The 17,166-nt window shown below is 32.3% G+C and overlaps 2 protein-coding genes across 2 annotated transcripts in view; one reads left to right on the top strand and one right to left on the bottom strand.

The window, feature by feature from the left end:
• Nucleotides 1–8,595, bottom strand: part of LOC133206425 (transmembrane protein 64-like) — a 15,180-nt gene extending 6,585 nt beyond the window's left edge. The window contains exons 1-3 of the mRNA XM_061342409.1: nt 8,355–8,595; nt 4,558–4,664; nt 2,165–2,899 (exon numbers count right to left, since the gene is read on the bottom strand). Of these exons, the coding sequence (XP_061198393.1) occupies nt 2,165–2,872 (708 nt within the window). The 5' untranslated portion in view covers nt 2,873–2,899; nt 4,558–4,664; nt 8,355–8,595. The remainder of the gene's footprint in view (nt 1–2,164; nt 2,900–4,557; nt 4,665–8,354) is intronic.
• Nucleotides 8,596–16,214: 7,619 nt separating this feature from the next.
• The window catches only part of LOC133206424 (uncharacterized), a 33,963-nt gene continuing 33,011 nt past the window's right edge, over nt 16,215–17,166 (top strand). Inside the window, exon 1 of the mRNA XM_061342408.1 lies at nt 16,215–16,326. Coding sequence (XP_061198392.1) covers nt 16,230–16,326 — 97 coding nt within the window. The 5' untranslated portion in view covers nt 16,215–16,229. The remainder of the gene's footprint in view (nt 16,327–17,166) is intronic.

The following is a 17,166-nucleotide window of genomic DNA, read 5'->3' as shown; positions in this document are numbered from 1 at the left end:
TGCAGAGTTGTCCCTAAGACCCGGGGGCCGGGGAATTGCCTCGCCTATAATGATGTAATCCCCAGTTATTCTCCTCGAACCCTGTAGAGAGGAACCCTAGACCCCCTTCTACTGTGTTAAAATCCCCTGTTATTTCGATTCTTAGGGACAACCCTGCATTTTGGGAGGATCAAGGACTGAATAGGTATTTTTGAGGCCTTCAAAACCTCAATGCATTGGTAAAGCAGAAAACAAAGTTTTACTTCAAAAGCCCTTATAAGTTTATGTAGTGATGTATACAAGTAGTTCAAGACTTCCAGACTATATAAATTACATTTCACAGGACTTTATTCAATTAAAAAAAAATAGTACTCTATTAATATCATTCACAAGACATGTATACACTGTAATTATTCAAGAAATCTTTATTTTTGTAAATTTCTTGCAAATGCAATGTGCATTATAACATTTTCATAGTGCATTTTTGCTGATTTTTAGAGAATACTTTTGGCTGAAAAATGTCCGAATACTTTTTTTTCATGATATATTCTGATATCCAGTAACTTTCAATATGTGATACTGCAAGACATTGGATGAATTAGATATGGTAAATTCTCAGTTTCTGTGACCTTTGCAGAATGAGATTGATGTATATATATATAAGTAACAATGAACATGTGTACATGGAGCCGGGCCATTTCAAATCTTACTTGGACATTTGTCAAAATGGTAACATATGTCATCAAACAACATGATCAAAGTTATAAAAAGGTCAGCAATTAAAAATCTTGAAATCAATACATCCCCCCCCTTTTTTTTCTTTTTCTTGTTGAGAAAGTGACTTTATTCATCAGTTTGTATGGTTACCATACATTATTTTGGATATACTTGCATGATGTGCATCAACTATACCTACATTTAGATATAGATTTAAATTCTTTAACAGACTGGTTTATTTTGGGAGAAAATGGTTTTCAAAGAGGGGTAACATCTTGTCGTGATATTTAAAAGCTTTGTATATTTTCAGAGGTTATCGGCAAAAATAACTCATTTTATAATACTGACTTGTAAAAACATGTAAAATAAACTTGAAGTCAAAATAGTTTTAGACAGCATAAAATATTATTTAACAAAATGTCTAAAACTAAACACAATTAATCCACCAAATTTAACCATGATAATTAAGCTTTTGGTTTAAAATGGTTTTTGTTTTGCTACTGTTTTTTTTTTTTTCTTGGGGTTTGGGTTGGGGATAGTCCAATAACATTTTATACTTATTTGCTATAACTAAGGTTTTATGGCTTTTAGTGAATTTTTATATTGTATATGGCACAAGTATACGACTGACAGTGAACAAAAAAAGTTCCAAATCAGTCTGCAATCAGGAAAGATTTTCATTGGGGTCACAGTTTGAAAATGGTAAAATCTCAAGCATTATATGCATATATAATTATAATGTTATTTGTATCCATTACTTTATTCCAATAAATACAAATATATGACTCAACACTTGTTAACTGTACTTTGCTCTATAAATACATGAACTAAGCCATCATCTGATTCTGACACAACAGCTTTAATGCTGATAGCACTTTAATGTTTAAAATGCCATTTACACTGAACCTTATTAAGTTGGATGTTTGAGTTTATAGTAATGTGACACTACAATGTCTACACTTTAAAAGAAAGAATATCATTTCGCTCATTAACAAGTTAGACACCTTTAAAAAAAATTTAAATACATGTATGAAATAAATTATGGTTTTTCCCCCATTACATCTTATGAAGAAATTGATATGCCATCAGGCTTTAAACAAGATCCAGTTTGATCTTTTTACAGAAAAATGTTTCTGAAGATTCCTTTTCCTTAAATGAAACTATAAATGTGCAATGAACTAGGTAGCCAAATCATCCCCCCAAGGCTATGTGTGTGTGTGTGTGGGGGGGGGGGGGGGGCAAGATTTATATTTTAAATTAAAATTCAAAGATTATGATAAATAATTATGATAATGATGATAAGAAAATGTTTTTTTCTAATTTTCTCAATTTTTTCTTTTTAATTTTCAATAAATTTTCATCAGATTTTTAAAATATATATCACAATTTTTACTTGGTTTTGATAATACAGGGTCCATGCTAACTGTCATCATACCTTGTCCAATTTTGAAAAAAACCAACTACTTACTGAAAATAGTCCATTCTGTAATCCAAATGGAATAGGAGTAAGTCTGGCTAAGGCTATTAACTTGAATCCTTGAGAACTCTGAACCACTTTGATAACAGCATCCATTTTACTGTTATAGAACCTCTTTTTGATGAAGTTTTGGCAGCAGTTTTTCATCACTAAATGAGCTACAATAATACCTACAGTCCCACATATTAATACCACTATAGGTCCATAGATATAGCCATACAGATATCCCGCTGCCACCATGAGGAGTATGTACCCCCAGGCCATCGGAAAGGAGGTCACTATGAAGAGAAGGAGGAAAATAAATACACTTATGTAGGGGTCTGTTTGTTCGAGCCATAGTAAGAGATCTTTGATATATTGTCTGCAAGTCACGACTAGTATGCATATAATTGAGATCAGTATCACAGATGAAATGGAGAGTTGGTAACAACTTGGTCCAGAGCGACCTAAAATATCTCCCTCTTCCGAAGAGTCTAAAACACTTTCTTTGTCCTTCTCAATGAGGAGTTCCACATCTGGAGAAATAATGGAGTCCACCCCCTTGTGACCCTGGGGTCGACCTGACAGAAATACTTCGTCCAGCGTGGAGGACTCACCCAGGAACATCTGGGGCCGCATGTGAATGTGCTGCACGGTGAAGTGGAACCCATCAGTACAAGAGGCCATTGCCACGGGGTTGAAGTTGTCTTCTGCTACCATGTGGTCAGACTGCAATAACCTGGTACACTGTGGAGAATAAATAGATAACATCATTGATAGAGTGATGGTGGAAAGTAAACAAACATCCACTTGTACTTTACATTTAATGCATTTATATGTCACCTCTATAAAATACTTGACAAATTTATGTGGGCTACAACCTTAAAACCTAACTTCACCTTCCAGAGCTAGATTTGTGCAATCTGATGTTGGAGACTAATTCAGATTCTTTATTTAAATCTCAAGAAATACTTAAAACATCAAAATGCAAAGTCTGTCATATTGATTAAAGAATCAAATATACAATACATGTATACAAGTATACATGTACATACATATAATTTTAATATTTATATTTATAGAAACATATGAATTGATTTTTCCCTCCTTTAACTATATAGATACCCTCAAGAAGCCCCTGTACATGATGCAATTAATTTTTATAACACCTTGTAAACCCATACATAACTACTAAAACACACTACCCTGGATACACAAATGGGTAAGGTACACACCTCGTTAGCAAAAGCAGGAAGGCAGGAGATAACATCTTACGTACAACATGTTAATAATTCCTCATATTCGATCACCTACAACATGCCTTGGGAAGTCTTTACCTGTGCAGCACACTGATATTAAAGGTGATCTACGAAGCAAACTGTCACACCTTTATTTTTCAGCATTATTGTTTTCAATCCATAAGCCTCTAAAGGACAGGAAACATTTTTGTCTTAATCCTCATGCGATCATGTTCATTATATTTAGTCCTCCAGATACTTTGAGAGCAAGTAAGGAAAAGGGGGAAAAAATCAATTTGCTAGTCAATATTTTCTTCGTTAGCACGTACCTCACACATTTATTTGGCTTCAACTGAATAAGAGTGTTCGATGTGTGATTAACTAATTATTCTGACCTAATTTTGAACAATACTGTCTGAGATTGTTTCATATCCAAACTCCATAAAGTGTGTCACTTTAGCATTAGATAAATATTGAATAGCTATGAAGAATAAATAAAATAAAAGCCAGAATATGGATGCATGAAGACCATTGAGATCAGGGGTCATATGTATTGTAGATAAAAACCCTTTAATATTTGGTCTCCATAAATTAAAATACAAAATCCATATCCATCTGGGAAAACAAATTTCTTCATAGATTTTTTTTCAAATACCTCTATTGTGTATTTATAGTATTGGTAAAGTATTTTTAGTTGGATGTTTTTTCAATCAGTTTTGCACTATTAAATGACAATCATACCTTGATTTTGCATTTTGTAATTTAAACACATCATGGTGCACCTCCATGGTATATAAAACCAATCTCAGTTTTCTGTGATTTAACAATCATAATTGTTATCCATTTTTCATAAAATTTAATTAAGTTCAAAACAGTGATTATTCGTTAAATAAGAAATTTTTATCACTAATTAAACTGAAACTTTGTGCATTAGAATCTCATTACTGCCCTTGTACATTTACAATGGAAGTATAATGCAAATCCGTATAAACTTGAGAAAGCCAAACAATTTTTTTACTGATGAATTTGTAAATGACAATAAACAATACAATCACTTATGCATAAAAACATAATTAACATTGGATAATGACATATTGCATGTACCTTTGTACATATTATGAAACCATATCTTAATTGTTAGAAGAACTTTTGAAAAAAAATAATTACCTTAATTTCCGTTGGTAAATTCTTTTCAATAAACTCAACTTCTTCAAATTAACCGTCAAAAAATCTCCTTTTCCTGTAGTCTTTATAACCCTGGTTCATTATCAGTTCTGTAGATCAAGATTAACAAAGAAATTAATACATATATAGACAAATAACCAAATCAATAATTACACAGCTCTTTTTTGGAACTCTGTGCCCACTGGGAATTCATCTATAACCATGTTGCTGATGTTTGTAATGAATTTTTGCCTGTTCATTCACAAATTATATTCATTGAAACCATCATTCAGACTGGGTTTTTTTTCCAGACTCTAAAATATCTGATGATGAATTGATGAAAAAAAAAAATCCTGATTACAGAAGAATTTGTATGACTTATCATGAACTATCACTGCTACAACATCATAGTAATTTAAAAGATGTATTTATTAATTTTGATTTTTTTTAATCTATAACCTTGACCTCAAAGTATGACTGACCTCTGCTATCATTTTTATAAAATTTGAAGTTTTCATCTTACTAATTCATCTGATGCAGTTTATTATTTAAATATTGTTGTGGACAGAAAAGAAATTTAACACTTTATACACCCCTCCCTTTTCAGTGACAGATTTTGGGGGAAAGAGGCTGAGTACATCCCCCCTCCCCCCAAATAATCAAATTCCAGAAAAAAACATGGTTCCTTCTTCAAAAAGAAATGAATTATTGGATTAAAGGGTGTGAATAAAAGACTTTTTTGCTATGATTTTGGGGGGCAGAAGTTTCTGGGGGCTTGACTGCTTCATTTTTGACTGATCCATGAACCTTCAAATATTTGTAATTTTATTAATTCTTGGTTATTAAGCATGATGACAAGGAAAAGTAAAAATGTGTTCTTAAAGAAAACTTCATTTTTGTCTCTAAAATCCAAAAGCTTCAGGAGCTTTGCCCTGGACCCACTTGGGATCTAAGGGTGGCCCCCAGATCTTCTGCCTAAACAGCTAGCCCACCCCACCCTACCCCACCCTCCCTTTTAACTTTGATTCCTGGATCCACTCCTGCTTTTGATGCTCATCTTTCTAATCTCTCAAGGATCATAAAAATGGCTGCAAGAATATTTGTTTACTGCCCATACTGCTAATATGATGAACTACAATGTAGCCATCTTAAATATACATGTACTTGTATAATTATCATACTATATACAGCCACTCCACTGTGGCATTGACCCCACTGGTAACTTGTTTTCTTTTATTGTCCCTGCAGGTACACTAGATTAAAGTCCTTAAACTTTTTTAGGCTTTATACACATGCAGCTTTAACGGCACAGTTTTCATATAATACCCTAGAATATTAGTGTATAATTTTCTGTAACCAACTAGCAGGCTTCAATCATAAACCTCAGCAATAACTAAGGGTAGTGTGGGAATTTATGGACACAAGTGCCCCTCCCTTTCCCTTTATTCAAACCAGATATTTTCCTCCTAACACTTCATTTGCAAACCTATATATACTGGTATATTATAGCTAATAAATGTCAATTAAGCTGTACATTACAGTTTATGTTATGCAAAACCTTAATTCAGTATGCATTAGCAATCATCCTTTACATGTATACATACCTGGCCCAATTGAGGTAAAAAAAAAAACTCTCAAAAAAGTATGAAGTGTTGTATTTCTGCAATGGTCTAGTTGTTAACTCCTTACTATATCACATTATAAGAAAGTTTATATAATCGAAATTTTAGTCATCTATTCAGGTTATTTTATTACCCCTCCTCAATGAAACAAGACTCGATTGTAAATGCTAACAGGCCTGATGTAGGTCAAACCTGACATAGTTACTGTACATTCATACATCAGCCACATGTATAAACAAATAAACAAATTGCACTTTAGACATCGAATATACAAAGATTAAAATATGGGTCGATGATCAATTTAATGATGACATGTACAATGAGAATTAATTACAGCTGGAGATTGAGAATGTTGGATATTTGGAATGATTATTATAGGTGAAGCTGTAAAATAACATACTATACACAAGAGTGCTCTATATCTAGCAATTTACTTTTTTCATATTTAATGTGTGAAAGCTCCCTTTATGGTGTGAAGCATAATTGAACCAATTCATACTTGGGCATCGGGAGGGAGACAGGAGGATATTAATGAAAAGGATGGAGGATTCATGTTCAAGTGTATATATACATGTAGACACATGGTCAATATTAATAATGTCTGCAGTCTGCAGATATAATCATTACCATTACTGTCACATTTAAATCCATGTAGTAGTCTTTCAATTTTCTAACTAATACAAGGATTTAATTGATCAAATGTAAAGTTACTGCATTATTAATCTAATCAAAGATTAATTTAGTTAATTTAAAGATTTTTTTTTATGGACAGGATTCAATATTTACAAAGCAGGAAATTGGAAATCACATGACTCATGTATGCACTATTAATTTTTCTTCATATTGTACTTTCCTAAATGTCCAGAATATAAAGCATACACAAAATAATGTGTGTGAATTAATGCTTGTACATGTATTGAGTGTTTTTAATAAGTATACTGTAGTCTGTAGTGTCTCCCATTACAGTACTTCAATAACTCAAGAGTGAAATTTTGCAAACAGCATTTCCCTACTTACAGTACAATTATTTCACACAATGTAAATAACATTCTCTGTTACGAATGGCAATTACAAGTATACATTTAAATACAACAATGAATCCTTATATAGTCAAACTAAAACATACACATTCAAGTATTGAACTGACCAGATTACTAAGTTTCATGTCTTTATCACCATACTTAGGTATTAATGGATATAGTATGTAGTATTCCTGTCAATATTATCAAGAAAAATTAAATGTTATTATAATCCTCTGATTTTGTCCATTTTAAAACATTTAAATGTCAGTATCTGACACTCTAAATAAGAAAAATAATGGTTTGTGAATTTGTGAAGAAAGAAAAATATTGTTAACATTGCCTCTAAACTCGCAAATTTTTAATAACTATGGACTGATTCACAATAACAGTGGTACTGCTTTTTTCAGGGCAAAATAATAAATTTTGGTGAAGTTTGATGTACAAGCAATTTTTAATATACTTCATTTAATTATCTGTCACTAAAAACTTCGCCAAGTGTTATAAATATGCCCAGCAAAAGAGTAGTACCACAGTTATCATGAAAGGGCTAACTATTTAACAAGAATCCAGAAATTTGGTATCACAGGGTAAAAGAATCTGAGTTTGAACTGGATCCAAGTACGATCTGACAATTAATCAAAGGAAGTCTGTAACTGTACCAAAAGTTACTAGGAGGCCAGTAATTTTATTGGTATTTTTGGATAAGAATCATGTTTGCATTATCATGACATGGTCAATTGTTGTTTTTTTTTCTTCTTCAAAATAAAACCTGACAAATATCTGTGATTTTTAAGCAGAAGCAAGTGCTTGTCTATGACTCTATGTTATCTATTTGTGCTACTTTTTAGTGTTTTCCACCTACTTTTCAGTCCTTTTCGATGTATTGTCCACTTCATTGATTATTTATAGGCAGTAGATCTAGAGATTTCCAATTATGCCGAGCAGTAAACTAAACATTACAGGTTTTTGGTATCATTGGCCATACAAAATTTCACACCTACCTATACTGCTTACTCTCAACGGAATCCTAATACATTTAATCATGTATCATTTTTGATTTTGATTACTTTTGACTCTTGATTTTCAATGTAAGCATTCTTTTAGTTAGATCACTACTTAGAACACGAGCTTTCATGTATATCTATATTTTTCTTACCTTTCATCGCTTTGTATCGTGTAGTAATGTATGGATCATAATCATGGATTCATGATCAAGGACTATGAAGACACTGGAACTTCTTGCTTCACTTGGAAACGCGTGCCATTGTAATGTTTACTAAAATTTCGTGACATTGCATGCATTGCGCCCTTGTGGAAATTTCAAAAGCACGTTCTATTTAGTACCCTTTAATGCTTAAGAGCACGAGTTTGTGTTTTAAATAGCCAGTGCATGCCAACGTAAACTCTGCAGGTAAATAAACGCTGCCCCTTATATCATAAAAAAAATGGATTTTATCATTTATCATTGCTTTGGTTTTGTGATTAGTATTATTTCAAAAAAAGAAATTGATTCTTAAAATAACGTTTTACATCATCAAATGAAATATAAAAATATTTCTTTTATTTTTTTTTTGTGCATGGCCGCTTACATCGTCCAAACGATAGCCTGTGCCACCCCCAATCCCCCAACCCCCTCAAAAAATGCCTGGAAACAGGTTAAAAAATGTTTATTAAGTAAGTAATTACTAGGCCTAGTAATCTCTAAATTTGCAGATAACAAAACTTTTGTGAAGAGTATTAAAACTATTTAATTTGATCTGCTTTCAATACAACATAAAGATCCTAAGACTACAAGGTTTCTTCACGATACCGGCGCCAGGAAACTGCTCCCGATGTGAAAATAAGGCATATTTGTACTGATATTTAATACACATGTTATATTAGTTTACATATACCATGAGTAGCTAATTTTTTACGTCTTTAATTTTTTTCACCCATGAAAATTGATTCTAGTAGACGTTCGTAACATCTTTAAATTTTATGATTATTTTTTTTTATTTGGCATATTTTTCAGCCCAGTTTGCGTGTGTGTGTGTGTGAGTGTCTGAGTGTGTAAAGGGGGGGGGGGTCACTATCACTTTTTCGGGGAAAAAATAATTAGTATTGAAACATGAGAGGGTTTCGTCATCACTGCAACAAAACGTGGAGGGGGACAATACTTTGAAGGAAAATTTCCACACTAAATTTTCAGCAAAAGGAAGAGGGGAAGGAGATGGGGCTGTTATAAGCCTATATAAATTTTCAATAAAACTTAACTTTCATATAATGTCATGTGTCATGTAAGAACATCAAAGGTTCGGACACAGTAAATTTAGTATGGAAATTTCCCTTCCTTCAAAGGCTAATCATCCCAGTATGATGGGACCCTACTATCTTTTTCGCAGTATCATTATTTTTTTCCCGAAAAAGTGATTATCATAGTAATACCCCCCCCCCCCCCAACACACACACATATACACACACACAAACACAAAACCACGCAACGAAACAGGTTTGGCAATGTTAAGGTTTTTGTTGCTGTTCTTTTTCTTTCTTTCTTTTATCTTTTTGTTTAACATGTCAAGCTTTTTCAGACCTGCTTGTCACCCCCATGCTACGAGACTGCTCTCTCTCTCTCTCTTATGGGAATGCAAATAAATTATGATCTGTAGGAAATCAAGGGGAAAATAAATTACAAATAACTCAATTGTTAAAGTTAGTTTTAAATTCTCATAAATATGAAACTTAAATCAGAAGCAATTTTGGTTGAAAACATCTAAAAGTTCCAGTAGCTAGAGACTTAAAGTTTTTCTTACTAGAGATTGAAAGATAATTAAAGTACGAAAAGCCTATTAGGATCAAACTACGGTAAAAAAAAAATTTAAAAGGCGTTATAACGCCTTTTCGAAAGGCGTTATAACGCGAAAAAAGGCGTAATAACGCAAATAAAGGCGTGATAACGCCTTTCCAAAAGGCGTTATAACGCGAAAAAAGGCGTTATTACGCCTTTCCAAAAGGCGTTATTATGCCTTTCCAAAAGGCGTGATAACGCCTTTCCAAAAGGCGTTATTACGCCTTTCCAAAAGGCATTAATACGCCTTTCAAAAAGGCATCATTATTGAAGGGCCATTATTATGTCTTTGATTTTAAAGTGGGGGGGGGGGGGGAGGGTCCCATAAAATTGACAAGCAAACAAAAAAACAAGACCCCCCCCCCCCGAAAAAAAAAAATAAACTGCCTAAACTTGAGGGGAAACTTTTTCTAATTTTTCGGTAAAACTCTTTTTGAATGCAATGACTTGCCCGAGTTTAACCATACTGCAACAAAATGTTAAGGGACCCAAGCAATCAATAAATGATTTTTTATATTTAAACTATAGCAAGACTATTCTTCCAAAAAGTGGGGTGGGGGATCCCCCCCCCCCCCACACTCTCATTCGTACTACCGGCCTGTTTGAAAAGGAGTTGTATCCAAAAATGGAAAGGCGTTATTTTAAAATAGTAAATATATGAAAGATTGAACCAAAGCCATCTTTATTTATGCAATATTTAGATTATAGTCTTAATATTATAAATTATATTATAAATTATAGTATTTTCTATATTCCTGCACATCTCGCAGACAGTTGTTTGCATTTTGCATGCATATTAAGAGAAGTCAACACTCTACTTTTGAAAATCCAGGATATAGGCAGAACCAGCTTTGGGCTTTGCTAGCCACGCATTAAAAATTCATGTCAAATTTGAAATATTTTTCTCTCCTCTTGGTAAAAAACAGTATTTGCATAGGTATAATGAGCAATTAGCCTTCAATAGAATTTCTGAAATCCATGCATACACCTTGGTAGAAGCGTCTGGCATCAGAGAAGGACTAAGTTGGTTTAACACTGAAAATATTTTACACATTTAAAAATCTTTTTTCTTAGAAATCTAATTATAATCAGCCCCCAGGGTGGGCTAAGTAAGTCATGTATTGAAAAAAAAGAGGCGTAATAACGCCCTTTTAAAAGGCGTAATGACGCCATTTTAAAAGGCGTAATAACGCCTTTTCAAAAGGCGTTATTACGCCTTTTTTCGCATTATAACGCCTTTCAAAAAGGCGTTATAACGCCTTTTGAATTTTTTTTTACCGTAGTTTGATCCTAATGGGCTTTCGTAATAAAGCTTTTTGTTATTTACCTTTGAATATTTTTCCTATGTGAATTTATATTTTTGAAAAATATAATATTTTTGATTTTTTTAAACCGAGCAGTTCAAAAAATATGATGCTGAACCAGTCGGTGAGATGTTGGTCAACTATGACAAGTTTTACATCACATTCGGCACGATATCTATGGCCGTAGGAACCGAGGAGGGGGGAGGGAGGGAGGAGAGTGTACACACACATGCACACCCGAAATCTAGAAAACAATAGAAAACAAAGCTATTTTATGTTTACAGTGCCCCTCTATAATTATGTCTGATGACCTTTTTTTAATTTCGTTTGTCAAGGAATTTTAATGCTTAATTGGTAGTGTCGCCCCCAGACTGAAAATATTTGCCACCTCCCCAAACTGAAATCGCTTCCTACGGGCCTGATATCAATCATCTATAATTTGCAATTGTGTGTTCGACAGTGTCGAATCTTTGAACCAAACTGTTTTGATTTTTCTGGTCAATAAACGTACTTGCACATGTCAAATACCATTGTGATTTCCGTATTATCATTTTTTTAAAAACATCTTTTGATTTTTTAAAATGAGAGTTATCCCTCTTACCTTATAATGTTTCGCTCAACCGACTAAGAGACATGCAGCATTTGTCACCCATCAACGTGATTACATTTTGTCTATATGTCTGTCATTATATCTGGGTTATTTGAGTTAATTATGAATCTTTGACTGGAATAATTAGCTGCACATTCATAATCTTGATATAATCAGTATATATGTGTATCTTATTTTTATGCGATGAAACACCCTTTACTCTTTCATAATAATTTTTCTGTTAAAACTTTTAAAACTATATTTTTCACTTATTGAGCCTATCATTTTGTATGGTTCTGAGGTATGTATTTCAGACTTTAATATTAAAGTAAACAATTGTGATCAACTACCTTTTGAAAAGATACAGCATCTCATATTTAAAGACATTTTGGGTGTACAGAAAAAAGCTTCAAATTTAGCCATTAAATATGAGCTACATGTAGGAACACTCCCCATTTGTTGCAAAGCTTTCATTTCTGTGTTTTAATATTACAAGAGACTAAAAAAACAGAATAATGAAAATGGAATTATAAATCAAATTATTATTGCTGCTTTCTTGGAATCGAAGATGTCAACCTTTATGATAATGGTGTGAAGGAAAATTGGCAGGGTCGGATTGATAAATTAAAAAAGAAACTTAAACTTCCATATCATTAGATATTACTAATAGTACCATAATAGTACCATAATTAGATATTACTGATAGTACATTTAGCAGCTGTTTGAAGAATTTCTATATAAAAAATGTTAATAAGCAACTTCAGAGCATTGAATTCTCCAGATGTGGTAAACTATTATTTTACAGTCAAATTAGAAAGAACTATGAATTACAAGACTACTTGAAATTTCCAATTAATAAATATGTACGCTCTAAATTAACAAAACTGAGAATTTCTGCACACCCTTTAGAAGCTGAAACTGGCAGATTTTCAAAACTATGTATCCCAAAATTAAGAATCTTGTTTTTGTCACTTTGTAAAACTGTTGTAGAAGATGAAATACATTTTATATATAAATGAAAGTGAATTGAATTGAAAGTTATGGTATACAGTTAAGGAAAGTTATGATATGCAGTTAAGGATTCAAAGTGATCCCCCTTTTTTAAAAACAGATTTTAAGTGCGAAGCATTATGTATCTTCGTGTATTCTGTAGAACAGTTGAGTATTCAGTTAGATATTGTTTATATTAAAAGAAAGTCTTTTATTGACAGGAATTTAATAGTGATAAATACATGTGAAAATTTATACATCGTGTTTCTTAAAACCTGATTACAAAGAACATGGGCGAATAAGTAAAGAAAAAGTGACGAGTTCTGGTGTTAGTAATAGTAAAAATAAATCTACCAGTAACTCCTACGGTATAAATTTTTGTATCGATTGATAAAAAATATATATTGATTGATTTCAACACTTTATAGTTCATCTCCCCCACAGAAATATGTGACAATCATAATATTTAATTTAAAGGTTTCTAAATAGAACCCCTCTAGCATGTTAACGTTGGTATTTCTTACAAAGAACAAATGATACGCATCCTCTGTTGTGTCATATGAACAATAAGGACTCTTAATAATGTTTATTTTAAAGAAGCCATAATTCAAAATGTATTTGTTTCTTAGTTTAGTGGTTATGATTTTAAGTCATCTGTTTCAGTGACAAAAATGTGGGGGGGGGGGAGGGGGGTTCAGTTTTTTTTTTAATGTATATTACTGTTAGATTACCAAAATATGAATTGTTTCTTGTCATAATACGTAGACTGTTCCATTGATTAAATATCTCGAGTCTACATTTATGAATAGTGTAGTCCTTCCTGTTGCGTTTATTGTAATTTTAATCTATACTCCCTGTTGAAGGAAAAATGCTTTTAAATAATTGTGTACAAGAATGTTATGTACTTTAAACATAGTAGTATTTATTTTGCTTTTTTATATCTTTCTGTAAGAGGTTTGATTCCATCCATTTTCTATAAATAAAGCAAATCTGACGAAGTTTTCATTGGTAATCCCGTAATTATTCTCAATGCATAAAGTTGCACTTTTTCTAATTTTTACTTAGTGTAAAAAAGAATGCTTTTGCTTTGAATGGATTGAGCTAAAACTTTATACGACTAGACTTATCTTAATTACATAAACGTAGATATAGTCCTTATTTTCATGAATGCTGAAAAAAAGTTTGTATAATATGTCCTTAAATCGCCACGATATGAGTTGCGTGGCTTATCCGTTAGAGACTTGGTCTAGGCTAGGAGCGGATCTAGGAATCCTGGTTGGGGCCGGGGAGGGGGGGTAAATTTTTTTTCGAAGACAGCGGATCTGAGATCGCCTTAAGGCCCCCAGTAGGTCCTGGAACCCCCCCCCCCGGAAATTCATGAAATTAAGTACATGTAAATCTCAGAGTAAACATAAACGCAACCTTATAATTAGCCTCCATAGGCTGTGCTACTTTTGAACTTATTTTCCTACCGAAATATTTTACACCAGAAAATTCTTAAGACATTGCATAACTGATGCTTTTCCTACAACCCATCCCCACCCCCTGCCCCCATGTGGAACCCCCCTTCCCTTTGCTTACAAAGGTTTTCGTATAAGATATCGAAGGGGTGTAACTCTGCTTTGCTTATTATTGAAATGTAATCGAAATCTTTTTGTTCATAAAATTAAATATGCTTTGGTCTTAAAGTCTTCGTAATTTGAATTTCACTTACTAATCTTTTTCCGTCTTTAACTAACAAATTATTATACAAACAGCAACAAACTAAGATTCCTTACGATTGCATGCAAAATGTATTAATTTGTTTTAAATGTATGCAAAGTTTTCCCCAAGTACCATTCTAGTAGATATTATCGACATTTATAGAAATAAAACTTAAGATTATGTCCATCCAAGAAATGCACTTTTGAACAAGCCCTTAAAATTATTAAAATTATTGAGCATTTGTCTGTCACATTTACATGATGCACGTCTTTCCTTATGAAAATAATGAAAATCAGCATTTTTTCACAATGTACACAGGTATCGTTATTAATCTACTATGGTAATATTATAAGATTACAGGTATTTAGGTATAACCACCCCACCCCTACCCCCCACCTTACCTCCCCAACAAGAATAAAAAAAAAATAAAGAAAATGTTTCAAAAACACAACTATTTAAGGCTTCATTTCTGATGTTGTTGAAAATACACTTTCCAGTTGCAATTGAAATAAAAGTATCCCCGGAACATAATGAATATATATAGGATCTCCTATGATTTGTAGTTCGATATGATTTTTATCCAACGAGTTGTGTGTTTTTTTTATCCCCGAGCCTTGGCGAGGGGATAAAAACACACAACGAGTTGGATAAAAGTCATATCCAACTACAAATCATGGGAGATTCTTTTTATCCCTTGTTTAATACTTCACAACCAATGTTTTACACTGTTTATATAGGACTCCACTTTATTTTACTTCATCACGCTAACGCAAAAACCATTGTGACGTCACAACTGCACTTAACTGTGGATTATGAAAAATTTATCTAATGAGTCATATCCACGGGATAAAGGGGTAAACATGGGATATATATATATATATATATATATATATATATATATATATATATATATATATATATATATATATATATATATATATATATATATATATATATATATATATTTGTTCATTATCAAGTGTAGTAAAATGAGGAACATTTAAAGTCATGTTGTAAATTTTGAATTTATCGGGTGTCAGTAAATACATTTTTTTTCTGTATTTACTGTCACCCGGTAAATTCAAAATTTACAACTTGACAATAAGCAGACAAAGTCATTCAAGTTGATTCTTCAATCCAAAGTAAAAAAAAAAAAAAAAAAAAGACTTAAATTAAGACTTAGACATAGGTTAATCATGTCTTTAATGGTATTAGTTCCACGGTTTAATTCATCAAATGAAGAAAATTGTGACAACTATGTATAATTTACTGTCTCCGGTAGATTCTTAATATCATCAGGGACCTATATACTAAGTATATAGGTCCCTGATATCATAAGTATATACAGAGATCTATTATGATTATTATGCCTCTGTTATAATACAAAAATGTCCATATTAAACATTAAAATGGTCAAGTTTGCGAGGAACAATCAATATCAAAGTGCTCGAATTCAAACTCTTAAGACACCTGTCATAACTATGATTTTCACGGTATGTGAATTTTACCACCTTTTTGAACATTCTAATTATCGATGACAGGTCGCACCTGCCCACGTGGTGTTGTTTACAGATGGCGCTTCCCGGAAGTTATTTGTTTCAGTAGTAACTCAACATGGCGTTAGGGCCAGACTGGGTTTCTCAGTCTTGGTGTTTCTTATGGATGTTTACTCTATTATTAAGTGAATCTCAGACGAAAAAGACACAAACATGTAAGTAAAATTTATGTTTATAATTGTCGTCTAATAATTTTTGCAGACAAGCCCAAATGACTTAGATAAACTGTTTGTTTTTCACCGAAGTGCTCTGCCTTAAAAAACGTGCAGTTTCGAAAATTTGTAACGATCGATCGATCCAGAATTCCAGAGAACTCGGTGTCATTCAAGGGTCTCCCTATCTTTAAGTAGAAAAGTCGATATCTTTCTCATCTGGGCATTTTTAAAATACCACATTTAAATATTTACATTGAAACCATTATTTTGAAACTTAAAAAGTTTCACCTGTTCACGTCATACCCATCATATTTCTTATTTGTTTTCCGTAGTGTAACAGCAAGGATCAGATTGTGATATTTCAGATATCAATAATTCTAGACGTTAAGATAAAGTTTACTGTTGGCTGATTTTGTCCTCTTGAAAAGAAAAGAAAGTATTAGGGTATTTTCATATAATTAATGAAAAAAATAAAACAATTCATAAAAAAAGAAAAAAAATAAATAAGGGAAAAATTCACCATGTAACAACTTCACTCGTTTATTTTTTATTTAAATCATGTTTATGTACGCCAAAATCATGTTTACTTAATATTGTATGTAAGTATTTAAATTATTTATGTAATAATTCGAACTTTAACAACAGAAAAAAACTAAGGGTGTTATAAAAAAAAAAAAACCAAATTCAAATCAAAGCAATTGGAAGAAAAAAAAAGCGTTCCAAAAATTGTTTTATCAATGAGCAAAATGAAAGCTCTCTGCATTATTTATAAACAAGGAAGGAAGATTCCTAAATGCCCAAAGAAAATAGAAGGCAAATTTCTTGGAAAAGCTATTCATG

This window comes from Saccostrea echinata, unplaced genomic scaffold (genome assembly GCF_033153115.1).
Source record: "Saccostrea echinata isolate AGI-Se365-2 ecotype Australia unplaced genomic scaffold, CSIRO_AGI_Sech_v1 ptg000054l, whole genome shotgun sequence".
Taxonomy (NCBI): Eukaryota; Metazoa; Mollusca; class Bivalvia; order Ostreida; family Ostreidae; genus Saccostrea; species Saccostrea echinata.
The sequence above is the reverse complement of the archived record's forward strand: the minus strand, read 5'-3'. Positions and strand labels throughout refer to the sequence as shown.